The 16,806-nt window shown below is 30.8% G+C and overlaps 3 protein-coding genes across 3 annotated transcripts; 1 reads left to right on the plus strand and 2 right to left on the minus strand.

Moving 5' to 3' along the window:
* Positions 1–1,007: 1,007 nt before the first annotated feature.
* LOC114177687 (beta-amyrin 28-monooxygenase) lies at positions 1,008–4,657 on the plus strand. Its single transcript, XM_028063145.2, has 4 exons — positions 1,008–1,576; positions 2,603–3,058; positions 3,268–3,455; positions 4,202–4,657. Exons 1-4 carry the CDS (start codon positions 1,084–1,086, stop codon positions 4,499–4,501), a joined length of 1,437 nt encoding a protein of 478 aa, XP_027918946.1. The 5' UTR covers positions 1,008–1,083; the 3' UTR covers positions 4,502–4,657.
* An 814-nt stretch (positions 4,658–5,471) lies between these two features.
* ZKT (protein containing PDZ domain, a K-box domain, and a TPR region) lies at positions 5,472–8,069 on the minus strand. The gene is made up of 7 exons (XM_028063148.2): positions 7,501–8,069; positions 7,090–7,196; positions 6,905–7,002; positions 6,703–6,779; positions 6,356–6,476; positions 6,086–6,145; positions 5,472–5,831 (listed from the first exon to the last, which is right to left on the minus strand). Exons 1-7 carry the CDS (start codon positions 7,917–7,919, stop codon positions 5,691–5,693), a joined length of 1,023 nt encoding a protein of 340 aa, XP_027918949.1. The 5' UTR covers positions 7,920–8,069; the 3' UTR covers positions 5,472–5,690.
* An 866-nt stretch (positions 8,070–8,935) lies between these two features.
* LOC114177688 (Protein kinase superfamily protein) lies at positions 8,936–15,114 on the minus strand. The gene is made up of 6 exons (XM_028063147.2): positions 14,579–15,114; positions 13,413–13,711; positions 12,749–12,884; positions 10,777–10,913; positions 10,411–10,534; positions 8,936–9,578 (listed from the first exon to the last, which is right to left on the minus strand). Exons 1-6 carry the CDS (start codon positions 14,640–14,642, stop codon positions 9,187–9,189), a joined length of 1,152 nt encoding a protein of 383 aa, XP_027918948.1. The 5' UTR covers positions 14,643–15,114; the 3' UTR covers positions 8,936–9,186.
* Positions 15,115–16,806: the final 1,692 nt, after the last annotated feature.

Below are 16,806 nucleotides of genomic sequence, written 5' to 3' on the forward strand. Positions count from 1 at the left end.
TAGTTATAATTAATTTATAATATTTTAGAATTAATTTATCCATTTTACTTTGTACTTTTTATTCTATTATTATTATTATTTTAATTTTATAATTACGCTTTATTATTTTAAAGATTTTCATATGATTTACTTAAAAATAAAAAGTGAACACCACATAAGATAGATAATCCATAAAATTATTGATTTAATATTTTAAGTCGAGAGTTGTATTAATTTCTGATTTCTCTGATAAACTTCCGAAAAAATTATGATCATTGTTTATATTATATGTCATTGTTGTAAAGTTATTGTTATCAATTTTACAGAAAAAATTATATTGTCTTATTTTTTAAAAAGTGAAACCAAATGGAGAATCTTTGAAAAAGTTATTATAATAAAAAAAAATACTTAAGCTATATATCGATTTGTATTTTTGAAAAAGAATAAATTAAAATCTTATGTAAAAGAATTCTAAATATGTGGTAGTTGACCATTCAAAAGAAAAGAAAACTGTTAGCATAAATTATTATATAAAAAACATTTTTTTTTTAATTTTGTATTTATTTATGAACCTTAATGGTCGTTACAGTTATGGCATAGTTATGGGCACGAAGGACTGATTTTATGATATAATACGGAAATGTCACTTTCGTGTTCTGTAATTGGAGGACCAACTTTTTCTTTCAAAAAAGTTCAGGATAAGGAAAAAAAAAAAGAAAGATAAATTTTGATAATTTTTTTTACTTGTGTCATTTTGTAAGTGATTTTTGAATATTGAGAATGAAAAAAATAAAAAAAAAAAAAACTTAGAAAATAACACCTAAAATTAATAGAGAAAGTTATCAAAATTTAATAGTAAAAAAATGATTTTTGTTAACTGAAATCACATTTCACAACCTCAAGTATTCTTTTACTACTTATGAAATAATTACAAAGCTTGAAAGTGTAAAAATTTGATGTTAAGGTAAGTTTTGAAACTTTTTCTTTTATATATATATATGGCTTCTCTGGTTCAGTCCTATTACAAAACTTTTTCATCCATCAGTTTTTCTGGTTCTTCTTTGATACTCTCTTGTGCCCTTCAGTTTAAGGACACTAACCCTTATGGAGGTTTCAAATCTTGTAGTTTTGCCAGCAGTTTTGGCATTCTTTGTCCTTTGTCTGCATTTCATGAGAAGAATGGTGAGACTCAGAAACCTTAATCTTCCTCCTGGAAGATTAGGGTGGCCTGTAGTTGGAGAAACCTTTGAGTTCATGCATGCAATGGTTGAGGGCAACGTGTTGAGGTTCCTACAAGAGAGAGTGGAGAAATATGACTCAAGGGTGTTCAAGACATCGATGTTTGGAAACCCTGTTGTTGTGTTTTGCGGACCAGCTGGGAACAAGTTTCTGTTTAGCAATGAGAACAAGAATGTTCAAGTGTGGTGGCCTAGTTCGGTGAGGAAGCTGTTAAGGTTGTCCCTTGTTACCAAGGTTGGTGATGAGGCAAAGATGGTGAGAAAGTTGCTCATGAACTTTCTTAACGCAGAAACACTCAGAAATTACTTGCCAAAAATGGATAGAATTGCTCAGCACCATATAGACACTTATTGGAAAGGTAACATAATACCTCAATTATTTGTTTGCTTGGTCATATACATATCAGAATTGTGCTGCCAAAGATTTACCCATCAGATAGTTAAATAATGCTTTGATGATTAAATTTTTGTATCGATGATCAAGCAAAAAAAATCTTGGTGTTGGTGTGATCCTTTTTCAGTTTTGGTGGAGAATACCACGTTCTTGAACCTTATTGGAAACTATCATATCCTCTCTTACCATGCTTATACAGTTATTATAGTGTGTACAAGTATCACAAACAAATCCTAAACATTTTGTAGTGGTACAGCTCAACTTGTCAACTGATAGATGAGAAGTGTCAAATTTATGATCCAAACAAATCTATCAAGCAGGGCTTCTCTCCATCAAACTCTTATTTTTATGGGTCTTTTATGTTATATAGTGTTTAATTTTGTCTTTTTTATTTAATGTGTGACTTTAACTCACACTTAAACTATTTTCAACAATCTCCCTTCAAGAGTGAGTTGTATGTTGATGATCTACATATACCCTTGTGGTTATGGTTTGATTGTTATAGTGATGTAAGTCGGTCACTCCAACCATATTTGATATCATTGATGGGTTTATATTTTTCATACATTGAGAAATTGTGTGTGTGTGTATATATATATATATATATATATATATATATATATATATATATATATATATATATATATATATATAAAATTTCTCAATGACTACATTTAACATTAGTCTTACACACCTATGAAACATTTGATATCACTTTTAATCAAAAACCTTAAAATAATGAATTCATGGGTCTTTTATTTTATATAGTATTTAATTTTGGATTTTCTATCCAATGTATGATTTAGATTCACACTTGAATTATTTCCGATAGATGACACTGTTTTAAAGCTTTTCCAATGATTAAAAGGTGATGATTGACTAATATTATTTTGTTTCATCAATAAAAACTGATTATGCATTAGAAACGAAAGAGAAAATTTATACTGTGATAAATTGTTTTTGATACTTTTGTTACTCTGCAATTTTGTAGGAAAGGAGAAGGTTTTTGTCCATCCAATTGTAAAGCTATACACGTTTGAATTGGCTTGTTGCTTATTTTTAAGCATTGAAGACTCTGCACAAATATCAAAGCTTTCGTTAAAGTTTGATGCATTTCTGAAAGGGATCGTTGGCTTCTCCCTCAACATTCCTGGAACAAGGTTTCATCGTGCAATAAAAGCTGCAGATGAAATAAGGAAAGAAATTAAACTGATTCTGGAGAAAAGGAAAGTGGATTTGGAGGAGAAGAGAGCATCACCTACTCAAGACCTTCTATCACACATGCTTCTTACATCTGACCCAAGTGGAAGGTTTATGACAGAAATGGAGATTCTTGATAACATACTTCTTCTACTTTTTGCTGGCCATGATACTGCTAGATCAGTTTTATCATTGGTCATGAAATATCTTGGACAGTTACCTCAAGTTTATGAGCATGTCTTGAAAGGTTAGTAATAAAATCCTGAACCATGTTTGTTTCCTATGAAGATTTCATTTGGATACTCATGGATCATGGAGAACTTCATCTTTTTTTTTTTCTTCTTAATTTTCTTGTTCAAACACACCCAAAGAAGATTGTTATAGCAAACTGTTGCTGACAGCTATTTTTCAGTCATAACATGATCAGGATAAATGTTGAAGTTATTTTTATGACAGAACAACTTGAAATTATTCAAGGGAAAGAGGTGGGGGAATTGTTGCAGTGGGAAGATGTTCAGAAAATGAAATACTCTTGGAATGTTGTGTGTGAAGTTATGAGGCTGTCTCCACCAGTCAGTGGTGCTTATAGAGAAGCTATAAAGGATTTCACCTATGCTGATTATAACATCCCTAAAGGCTGGAAGGTATTTTTCCTTTCTTTGGCAGAACTTTCTTTTCTATTACCTTGCTTTCTTGAGACATGTTCAATTTAACCTTTGTTAGAGATCCCAGGTTGACTATTGATAAGGTCAGTTTACAATATATAATATAAGTGGGTACAAATCTCACCTTAAGTCGGTTTTGTAAGATTGAGTTAGGTTTAAAGTTCACTTTTTAACATAGTATCAAAATCATGGTTTAGAGTCTATCCTAATGAGATTTGTTGTTTGTTCGGTCTATCTTGCCATCCGCTATCAGATCACCCGTTAATATTTGTGTTAGAGATTCTACATTGACTAGTGATAAAGTCAGTTTACAATATATAAGTGGGTGTAAACCTCACCTTACAAGCCGATATTGTTGTTTGTTCTGTCTATCAAACCACCGTCAGATCATCCATTAATGTCTGTTTTGGAGATATCATTTTGATTAGTAATAAGATCAGTTTACAGTATATAAATAGATACAAATATCACCTTACAAACTTGTTTTGTAAGGTTGAGTTAGACAAGTCCATTCCACAACAACCTTGTTTCAGTCCTTATTTTTTTTCTATTTGTTTCCATGAACTACTTGAGCTGTCTGATGTTAAATTAGACCAAAAGCTTCCTTTCTGAGACTCAACAATACTAAGTGTTACCTTTTGAAGACCATTAAAAGAAGTTATTGTATGCTGAAGGAGAGAACCTTGTCTCATGTTGATCACGTTATCTATGATGTTTTATGACAGTTGCATTGGAACACTGGTTCATCACACAAGGATCCAACAATCTTCTCGAATCCAGAAACTTTTGATGCTTCAAGGTTTGAAGGAGCAGGACCTACACCCTTTGCACATGTTCCGTTTGGAGGTGGCCCCAGAATGTGTTTGGGCCAAGAATTTGCTAGACTAGAGATACTTGTGTTCATGCATAATATCGTGAAACGGTTCAAGTGGGAATTGGTGATTCCTGATGAAAAGTTGAAGTATGATCCCATGCTAGAACCAGTAAAAGGACTTGAAATTCGACTTCATCCTTCTAGTTTCTAGTCAAATAACTTAGCTATAACATAATGCAAGGTTTAGAAGCTTTCTAAGTAGTCACTTATTGTGCTATATTTGAATAAAACTTTTTTTCTACTTTGATTAGAAGTTTTTTGTATCTGCTTCCATGATTTCTATGAAGTTTTTTTGCTACTTTGATTATTCTGTTATTATTCAGTACATATAAGTTCATGTCTAACCTTTGTGATACTAGCATTTTGAAGTTGTTTCTGTGTACGAGAAAATGAAGAGATGACACATCGAAGTTCATGTCCAAAACAGTATAAGAAAATTAGATAGTCTTAATATGAGACAAGACTTTCCTCTGCAAACAAGTTGCACCAATAAAACCTATAACTTCTCTTTGCTAGTTTTTCCTTTGGTATTGCTCTGATTATTTCCAAAACATTTATAATCTAAATATTTAATAATTTTTTTTCTCAAATAGAACAGAAATTTCAATCCATTAATAAAATATGTAAAGTTTTAGAAGATGAGCATTTGTATAATGAATTGAAAGTTGAAATCAGTAAAAAAAAATGACAATCTTATAGAAAGGTAACTGCTGATGGTTGAAAAACAGATATGTGAAACATCATAAAAAATAGCAACTTCATCAAATTAGCAATCAGCAGTAAATGATTTATGTTAATGATTTATGGAAACTCAAATGTGTGACATGAGTCTTGCTCCACATAAGACATTTGACATCACTTTTAACCAAAAATCTTAAGATAATGAATTTAAAGATCTTTCATCTTATATGGTGTATAATTTTATCATCTCTATCGATGTAAGACATAGACTCGCATCTAAATTATTCCCAACAAAACTCATTTTCTCATGGTTTTGACCTAGAATGGACATTAGATCTCTTAATTGAGTTAACTCATGACTCATCAGATTCAAATCCTTACGATTACTTACACATTCTTTTTTGGAGCCATATGAAGGAAACAGGCAACAAAGTAGAAGGTAATAGAAATGCACAATTTTATTGATCATAAATAAGCTTCTTATAATTTTGCTTGATTATTATACTAGTAGTACATAAAGCAAGATCCCAGTGCAGGGACAAAAAATGAGGGACCTGTGTAGTTAAACTATAAAGTTATACACACATGGAAAATAATTACCATATTGCTCAACCAACCCCTTAGTCAGCCAAACTCTGTGCCTGTGTTCACACAACACGTTATTTCTTACCAAATCCAAAAAGAGATTTAATGGCATTGATGGCATTCTCATTGATAAAAGATTCATCAAATCTTTTCAATAAAGGATCAAATTCCTCTGATGCCCTGACATTAGCCAGGTCAGGATCAGTTCTCAGTCTCTGTTAAAATAACAACAATGTTAGATGGCTTAGCCGATATGATAATGGAATGGGAATGGATTCAGTGACTTTTTCTTGGAAAAATCATGTAACTTTGCTCAATTTTTAACTGGTTTTGTTTTATATTTTTGTTTTTGGAAAATTGAAGTTGGTCATTCAACACATGAAAATTAAGCAAAGTTATGTGACTTCTCCCGGAAAAAAAGTCACTGAATCCATCCCCATAATGGAATAACTTCAAATAGGTTGATCACCTTGAAGTCTTCAAAACCAGAATTCAGGGCTTCTTCCAGTGAAGAAAGTGCAGCTTGAATCTGTTAGAAATTTATTACTCTCCATTAGTATACAAGTATGAAGAGAGAAATAGATAAATCATAGATTTTTTTGTTGGCAAGGCTAATGAATTCACTTAACTACAAAGTATGTTGTCCTTGTTGGTGTCTATTCAGCAAGGATATTAAGGAACTAATCCAAGATCAGGTCAAGTTGCATGTTCTAAGTAGCAAATGGTAGAAAACATATACCTGGTTTAGCTTAGAGTAACAACAAGCAACGTTGTAACTTGCAACTGCTGCTTCCTCAGGTTCTGGCTTTGATCCCAAAATAGACTCAAATTTCTCTAGTGCTTCATTATAGCTTCCATTCCTTCAGCATTTAATCCAGGAACAGAGTGCACAATAACATTATCAGTGAGATCGCATCATTTTTCAGACTTTTAACCAAGATATGATGCAAAATTGAGATTTTTGGGAAGAGAAGAAAGTCTTTTCTTTAACCAGTTGTTTAAGGGCTAGACAAACAAAGGATAGAAAGGAATCCTGGATACACCATAAATGTAAAAAAAGAATGATTTTGAATTGCTAATTCTTACTTATATAGTTGCAATCCTTCTCTCAAATCCCTTTCTCTGCGTTCTTTCTGTTCCTTTTTCCTCAAAGCATTTAGCATCTGAAATTTTGCAAGTTTGAGAATTGGCAATGAATGTCTATGTAGAAGTCAAAACATCTCATACAAAATGGTTTGTGAATGTAAGGACTACAATTTTACACTTTCATCACAACCATGAAACTTACTTGAATCTCTCTCACTCTGTTGCTGATTACCCCAGAGTTTCTCTCAGCCCTGATAATCTCCTTTTCAGTTAACGCACCACCACTATCAATACTCTTTCCTGTCAAAGCGATAAACCCATGGCTGAGATCACAAGAAAAATTCACAAGTGACTATAGAGCAAAATGAATGAACACATTGAACTAACCATATCTCTTCTGCATTTTCATGAGCAATGGCCCAATTCTTTGGCGAATTGTGTACATTGTCCTTCCATATTCCGCAGCTGGCCAAATCTCAGTCCCAAAAACTGCACTGCAGATATAGAACATGTTGGTCATATCAGACTCAAATATCATGAGACAAAAACAAAGAGCACAAGTCTTTTACTTCTCAACAACAGAACTTCGAATCACATAATATACATAAAAACTTTACATTAACAGTGCCTATAAATTAAATTCATCAATTCCACATCCATAAACCAACCAAGAATAAATAAGACCTCCAATAAAGTCTCTTAAGCATGATATGAAAACCAACCCCTAAACTTTGTCCACAGTTCTCCAAATAAAGAAACTTACAGAAAGAGGAAAAAACAAAAACACGAAGACCACACCTGGTGGCAAGTACTTTATCCCCAACAGTGAAGACTCCAGCTTTATCCGCTGATCCTCCTGGTGCAATAGCATCAATGTAAGTTCCCCCATCTCTACCCTTTGCAAATTTGAGTCCAAAAGGTTGTTCAATTTCAACCTCGTACTCTTCGTACTGTTCCTCCTCTTGTTCTTCACTCTTGTCACTCTCCTGTTTGGATGCTTCTGACCCAACCCCGGATGAAGCCTTGACAGCAAAAAGCAACGGTCTTGACAAAAGGGTGTTCGAGAAACAAAAGGAAACACCCAAATACGAGGGGCTTCTGCAAGAAAAGAACTTGGCGGAGGAAGAAAACAGGGTTGGGTGAATTTGGGTGGTTCTTGGCAAAGTTAGTGCAGAGTAAAGAGATGAGTGACCACTAGTGGTGGTTGGTAATGACATGGTTTATGGTATTGCACAAAACTTTGAAAGTGCAATTGCTAATTTCTATGTTGTGTTTCTTCTGAGTGGAACATCCTTTGGTGCCTGAAGCTGTGCTTGTGCATAGTTAACAAATGGAGGTTGCGTTGTTGGGGCCACAAACACAGAGATGAGAGGTTGTGAATGAAGATTGCTGAAGTGGTTATGAAGGCACATCCATTCAGTTCACTACAATGATGCCACGTGTACCTTTCGATTTTCCAATGTTTGAGACGTGGTTCTGCTACCTCAATTACTCCAACAATTTTACTATAGATATGGGAAGTTAAATAAAAATCAAGAACCTTCATCGGAATATTAAAATTCTTCTGGGAATCTATTCATATATATATATATATATATATATATATATATATATATATATATATATATATATATATATATAACTTTAAAATTTAATAATAATATTCAAATATTAATCATTTTATGATACTAAGATATTTTTAACATTATTAATACTTTCTTTTTGGTATTGTACAATTTTAAAATTGACGCCTGCTACTGCTTAAAAAGTGGACAAAAATAACTACAACTATTTTTAGTTAAAATTATAAAAAAATGTTCACTTTTTTTATGCAATACAAAATTTGTTTGAAAATAAAGCTAAACATTTTAAATATTTACGAACATATCAAATGGAATTAAGAAAATAATATTTTTTTAATGCAATTATTGTTGCAAGAAAATAACAAATTTATTAAAAATATCTACATAAAAATAAACAAGAAAAAGTTCAGAAGTTCAGTTCGTGCTGCATAAGTTTTTCCAAACCAGGATATAAAAACCACTGAAAAATGAAAAAGATAAATTGTTTATATTATGAAGAAAAAAAAAACTAATTAAGCAAATGCATACAAACTGCATTAGATTACTCATCATAACAACTGATTTTACTAAAAACAAAAAAAAAAAACTTAAAATACAATATTAACATAGTACTGTCAAGAAAAATAATAATAACAGAGAAAGGCTTCGACTGATATGGTTCCAACAAGGTTTGAGATTCTGCTGATAATATAATTTTTGCTGCTATGAGTTGCTTTGTTTCTGTTGAAATTGATATGAGTTCATACAGTAATCCAGTTACAGAGATATGAAAACCATGTTGAAAAGCAAAGAAAGGGATAGAACAAAAAGAAATTGCCTATATGTCATGTTTATAAACACAAGAAGTTAAGGCAAAACCTCTCTCTCCCAAAGAACATGAGAAATGAAACTGAGAAGATGTTTAAAGTGATTTTGCATCTTTGATTTTCAAACCAGATTCAGGAACCTCACTGATTATGGTCACTGTTTTTCCCATAGGAACCTCTGTGTATGCCTGCAAAGGCTCCAACGAGTCCACAATATCTCTCATCAGAGGCCTTGCTTTTGGATTGCGGTTCAAGCAATGATATGCAAGCATTGCAGCCTTGTGAACTGCTTTAATTGGATAATCACCATCCAACCTTGGATCTATTATGTTTACAAATTTCTTCTTTTCCTTCAGCAGAGGAATAGCCCATTCTGTCAGATTCTGCTCTCTGGCAGGTCTTAACTTGTCTAAAGATTTTCTTCCTGTCAGAAGCTCAAGCAGAACCACCCCAAAACTGTAAACATCACTTCTAGGAGTCAAATGACCTGCACAACGAACGGATTCAGTGACCTAAACCATAAACCATAAACCATATACCATAAACCCTAAATGTAACTTTAGTTAACTCTTATGTGTTGAATGACCAACTTCAAAAGAAATCAGTTAACTAAAATTACGTGACTTTTTAAGTTATTATAGGATTTGGATTCTTAGTTGAGTTTTTCTTATGTTTTACATCTGTGTCTTCATAATATACGGATTACCATTACTTTTGACGTTTTCAAATATATTAAAAAATATTTAAAATATCAATACAGTATATTTTTAAGGTTAAACCCTAACACTTTATTTTTTAATTTTAATTTTTTGCATTTAATTAAAAACTTAATGTGTTTAACCCACTAATTAACCACCTCATTGTAAAGAAACACAGACACGTAGGATTAGTATTTCGACACGTAGCAAGGAAAAGCCACCTGTACAGTAAAACGTTATCAATTTAAACGGCGTTACCCAATTAGGACCTAATTGAATCAAATTGACCAAAATTAGAACCTATTTGAGCACCCCGCAAAAATTGGGACCTATTTGAAAAAAGTTGACGAAAATTGGGATCAAAAAGATATTTTAACCTATTTTTAATATTTAGCAGAGGACAGTACCAAAAAGACCAATAAAGAATCTGGACTCGTTATTATGTCGGTTTGTATTATACCGACAAGACTCTAATTTCAACACACACTAATAGTATAACATGTGACTGATGAGTTTGTTGAATTTTGTGACAAATATTTTAAAACTCTTGGTTTATGAGAAGTAAAAATATGAACTTTGTTTCACTTGAATACAGACTTCTGGGTTCAGAATGTACTTTACCTGTCATTATGTATTCAGGTGCTGCATAACCATAAGTTCCCATTACTCTTGTAGAAACATGTGATTTGTCTCCAACTGGTCCATCCTTGGCAAGGCCAAAATCAGAAAGTTTTGCATTGTAGTCCTGTTTTTGAAACATAAAAAACCAAGATGATTAATTGAAAGCACTGTTTTGTGTTTAGGAAGATAGAATTTAAGTTTAACTCAACTTTAAAAAACAACGTGTTAAATGAGATTTATATGTGTTTATATATTCTAAATTCGTCTTATATCTAATTAAGGTGAGATCTTCGACATAACTATCAAGCATAACTATGAAATAAGAACTCCAAAAAATCAATGGAAAACACTATTGAAGTTGCTGACCTGGTCTAATAAAATATTTGATGTCTTGAAATCACGATAGATGACAGGTTTCTCTGCTTCGTGAAGAAATGCAAGTCCCTTAGCAGCACCAAATGCAATCTTCATTCTTATGGACCATGGCATGGGAAGCAAGATTTCTGGGACCAGTAAGTGCACACACATTAGATATACAAACAAAAGCACCATAATAAGCATTAAAGTGTCTTCTTTTGTTGAATAAAGACTCAAAATAGTTTTTTGATTTTTGAACATGAGTGGACTTTATGATTACAACGTTCGTGGTGGGGTCCTTGCAACATTAAATCTTAGTCCATCTTTCTCCAAGAAAATAATACTATAATCCATAAATATGCTTTGTATGGATTTAGAATTTATCTTTATCTACTTTAAGAGTAGTGAGTCTCAATAAATTAATAATATGTTTTTGAGGATATTTAGTAAGAACAATAAATTAGGTAGTAGTTTATTTAATTCGTACAAAAGTGTTTTATAAGTGTCTTAAAGCATATTATAAAAGTTTATAAGTTATAAGCTACTTTAACTATCTAAATTTCTAACTTATTCTTGCTTTCTTTACTATTTTTTATATCTTTTTATATTTCTTTATCATCCTTAATTTACGTTTACTTATCATTACTTATTTTAATTTTTTTTAGACAAATGATTATTGTATTTCTTTTCAGTATTTATTTATACACTAAAACTTGTAAAAAAACAAATTTAATGTAGCAGTATTTTGGGAACCAAAACATTTAAATTTTAAAATAAATAAAATTAAATTTGATTAATACTCATATTACATCAATTTATTTACTAAAATATTTAATAAGAATTTCATTATTTGAAAAAATCTAAAATTATAATTGCATAATAATATATTTTTTTCTCAAAAATACAACTTTATTTATGCAATCAAATTTATATAATTATATTTTTTCCGTGTCATCTTACATCTGTCAATTAATAAGTTATCAATACTTCTAATTCAATAAATTACAGTTATAAATTAAAATTTATCATACGAAATGTTTTCGTGAAACAGATTCTTTTTTTTAAGACATGGGCTCAAATTCTAAAAATAGTTCGGTTTAAGACGTCTCTTTTTTCTCAATTATTTATTGGTAAGATATTTTGTCTGAATTTAAACACAACAATATTTTTCAAATAATAACATTAAATAATGCGTTAAAATTTGTATATTTAAGCTACTTACTTTTTTATGTTTATGCCCAGGAACACTTAAATTTTAACCCTCATTACGTGTCACAACGGAAAATACTGATCGTCTGATTTTTATGATGCTATTTTATTTATTAAGTTAAAATCCAATTGTTGTAATAATTTTTATTATCTTATGATAAATGTACATATTAATTTTAGATTTAATCTATAAATACTTTAAACTATTATTTGACATATGCAAAGTTGTACACATATATATACTAATAATTTAATTACTCAAAAGATATTGGACAATGGTGTAGGACCTACAAAAGTTTTACATTAAGGAAATCTCTCAAAGGTAACTTCTCTTAGTTTTTTCTATCTCAAATGATTGAATGGCAAAGAATGTTGAGGTTCAATTAGTCATAGGCTTCTTCTATTAAAAGTTATATTGAGTACAACTAAAAACAACACTTTATTTCCTTACGTTAATGTCAACATTGTCGGAGAAAACACAAAAAGGGAAAGCAAGTAAAAAGTAATGATAAATGATTCTACACACACAAGCAGAATAACATTTTTCTAGACTTTGTTTAAACAAATACCGTATGTCTCAACAATGTCTTTTTTTTTTAAGAGTATGAGTCTATCTTAATCTCACAAAACTTAATATTACAAAACTGAAACTCGTAAGGGAAATAACGTTTACTTATGTCTTATGATTTGGTTGTATTTTTAGTCGACAGAGAATCTTCAACAAATTTCAATATTCAAATTAAAAAAAAAAAAGGTGGCATGATATACTTACTTGAGAACAAGTTGTGTTCCACACTTCCCCGGGACATGTACTCATATATCAGTACCCTATGTTCATCCTCGCAGCAGTATCCAACTAATTTGACTAGATTTGGATGTGAAAGCTGTCCCAAAAATATCACTTCTGCCTAGAAAGCAACCAAAATCTTAATTTAGTTTACCTTATAACAATAAGTTTGTCTTGTTACATTAGCAACTAGGTTTAATTCGTAATTTCATCTCTATATTTATATATATATTTTTTAATTGTTTTGGTCTTTACATCTCTTTTTTAATCGATTGAGTTCCTATTTTAGTAAAAATACTAATGTGATCATTTTTGTTAAATTAGTGTTAACACAGTTTGAAACTGTCATGTGTCAAAATCTGGGTTATCTTCTATTTGGAAACTCCTATAATTTTGATACATAACACTTTTTAAATAAAAGATGACCTACATTTTGACACTTAACGTCGATCTAACAAAAGGGATCCCATCATATCGAGTCTTCTTTGCAAAAATAGGAACTCAGTCGAGTGTTTTTAAAAAAAATAGCAACTTATATTATACTAGTATGTGGTCATAGCAGAATAAACATAGCATGTGAAGCATCATGATTTTGCAGGTAGATCATTTGATAGAAAAGAATAGACAGAAAGAGAAAAAAAGTATATACCAGCCATTCTCTGTGGCCTTGATGACTATTGTCACCATCATGAACCTTAACAGCTACAGCAAGAGTAGGAAGACCCAGCCTTAACTCCTCAGAAATGAAGCCTTTGTACACACTTCCAAATCCTCCTCCCCCCAACACACGATCTGGCCTAAAATTTGCAGTGATTATCTTCAACTCATCATAACTGAATACAATCAATGGATTTGCAGCAGAGTCACGCCTTAGGTCTTCTACTTCCTCAGGGTTTGATGGCAACTTGCTATCATAATCATTTCTTTCCTTCGTTACCTGGTTTTGTTCTTCTCGTGAATCAATAAGAGAAATGAGAACAAACCATGATATGCACTTTTAAACCATGAAAACAGATTACTTATTCTTATTCATATTATTCATATTTATGTTCATCCTTTTTTTCTCAGAATAACCAACCAGATCACTGTTATTTTGTTCACTATCTCTGCATAAAATATTGAAAGGAAAAAATGAATACTGAAACGCTTTTTATATCATGCAGAAAGATTAAGAAGTCTGCATAAACTTCTTTTCTCTTATTGGATGAAGAGAAGAAAAATAGGATACTGTTTCAAAAGCAATGGATGGTGGGAATATATTATAATTGTGAAGGAGATCAAATTTCTTAGAAAATTTAGTTAAGATAAGACTGAACGTGCTAGAGTTAAGAGTTTTCACTAACCACGTGAGAATTACATTTACATGTAGACTCACTTTTGAAGCAGACACATAAAGAAAAAGTGATTAGGGGTCATGTTAACAGATTTTACAATACAAGAAACTTTAGAAAAGTTGAAAAGATTTTGTAATTTTTTTGTTCTCTTTGTCTTCCAATGATTTGCATAACATCAACAAGGATGACATATATGAAGCTAACACAAGTTTCAATTCAAAATGATTCACAGAAAAATTTCAGTGAAAAAGAACCTGGAATCAAGGGAAAATCCTTAGAGAACACCACTTATCAAAGACAAAAATATTGAAAACTAAAGGAAGGAAAATAAGAGATGAATAAGATTTTACTACCCACCTAAAAAAGAAACGATTTTTGTCAAGAAAACATGCAGTAAAAGCAGTTATTATAAACACCAAAATCATAGAAAACATCGAAAACAGAGAAAGGCAAGGTTTTTTTTCGTTGTTGGCAAACCAACCTGACTTTACATTGGATGAAACTCTATAATCTGATGACTCCCATCTACACCAGCAATTACCCATTATAACAAATCCAAACACACCCTTTGCAGCAGAAGCAGCTCCTTCAGCAACCCCTCATCACAAAAACCAAACTTTTTAAACTTTTTTTCTCTTTTTTGTGTGCTGCTATCTGACTCCTGAAGAGACAAGGGTTAGATTTAGGAGGAAACAGAGAGAGGAATGAGAAAAAGAAGGAAATAGAGAGTGATGAAATGTGAAAGGGGACATGGGTTTTGGTGACAGAAAGGTAAGAGTGGCAATGATGTTGATGAGGTGGGTGTTGGCTTGGCTATGGGGGAAGATGGAAGGGCCCACATCGACTGGGTTGTAGTGATTCAAAATGTGGCTTGGTGCACTTTGATGCTAGTGCGCACATAGAAGGTGCATGTTTTTGATAATGCATACCCACCAATCTTTTTCCATCACTCTCTTTCTTCTTTCTCTTTCTCTTTGTCTTTCTTCACACTTCTCTTCTTCTCTTCCACACACAAACTTGCAACCACCACACCCAACCATCCTTTTTCTTTCTCCTTCAATCAAATATTTTTTTCTTCTTTCCTCCTAATCCAATCAAAAGAGATTAATTTACTAAAAAGAGCTTAATTTATTTTTAATATTACCAATCTCAGTCTGTTTTTACAAAAATTATAGATAGGGTTAAGTCGTGTTTTATATACACGACTTCAATATATTGAGGTTTTGTATGTTTAAGATTAAAGTTTCTGAAAGTATTAGCGACTTCAATATCATTTATTTTATATATGATTCAAATGAAGTCGAAATTCGTATACACGACTTATCTCTACCTGTAATTTTTTTAAAACGAGTAATATAAAAAAAAATATTAATCCATTTTTGTAAATTAATATGAAAAGATCATCACTCATAGTTTTTTTCCTTCTATTAGTATCATCACTTTCATTAAATCCTTCAAACAAAAATATGTCTATAATTATTGTGTTCATATTGTATTTCTTTTTTCCCTTTTTTCTTATTAAAATGTTTCTCTTACAAGATGATGCATGCACTTTTATGGCACATTTAATAATCTTTATAACAAATGTGGGCGAAAAAAACATATCCCTACTAATTATCATGCTATATTACATTCTTTGCTTTATTTGTTTATTCAAATGCTTTTCTTAGAATATACACTTTATTGATCCTTATTAACCAATGACATTTAATGATTATATATATATGCATGCACTATATAATCAGTCCAAAAAACCATGTACTATATAATATTAATTTATATTCTGCATTATCTATTTATGTGTATACTAATGTTTCAACTGGTGTCTGGACGGTGATGTATGTATTTTGATAGGTGTAAGATAAAAACATTATCTTTTAAAGTAAATGTAATAATTATACAAAAATAATAATATTTTTACATTAATAGGATAAGTTACAGATCTAAAAAAAAGATTAGGATATACAAGTACAGTGTTTTTAAAGTAAATACTTTCAAACAAAAGAAAAAAAAAATTGAGTGTGTTTTTAGTTTTTGGAAACAACTGTGAGGATAGTTTGAATTTGAAGACTGTTATATTAATTGATTTCACTCAAAAGAAACTTAATTCCCTGTGATGAAATTATTCTTTTTGTTTCCCAGAATAAAATTCATTGACCCATTGTTGTTAAAATTCTAATTGTTTTATAAAGGTATGAAAAAAAGTATTTTCAGAAGCCACAATCAAACAGTGGTCATGCATCCCCATTTACCAACTTTTGCCTAACAATTTTGTTTTGCACTAATTCTCACTTTATTACTCAATATATATATATATATATATATATATATATATATATATATATATATATATATATATATATATATAAATATATATAATTAGTAGACAGAGACATTTTATAATAGGTTAAATGTACTGTTTATGTGGATTCTAGAATTAACCTTTATATGGATAACTTAAACAAAAATTCAAAACTTTTTTATATTTGTCAGAAAATCGTCATAAAAAAATATTTTTAGGACAATTTTTCATAATTGTCATGCAAAAATCTTGAAAAACACCATTTTCTTTTTTCGTTGAGGTTAATGAAAAGATGATGATAATTTATGTCCTATGAAATTTGGTATTGAAATTTTGAATACATTGATAAAACACGATTTTTGTAATTCTATAGGAACTTTAACCAGAGAAAAAGTGAACTTTGACAT

The sequence above is a fragment of the Vigna unguiculata genome, chromosome 3, assembly GCF_037176805.1.
Source record: "Vigna unguiculata cultivar grain cowpea cultivar isolate G323 ecotype 2 chromosome 3, ASM3717680v1, whole genome shotgun sequence".
Classification (NCBI taxonomy): Eukaryota; Viridiplantae; Streptophyta; class Magnoliopsida; order Fabales; family Fabaceae; genus Vigna; species Vigna unguiculata.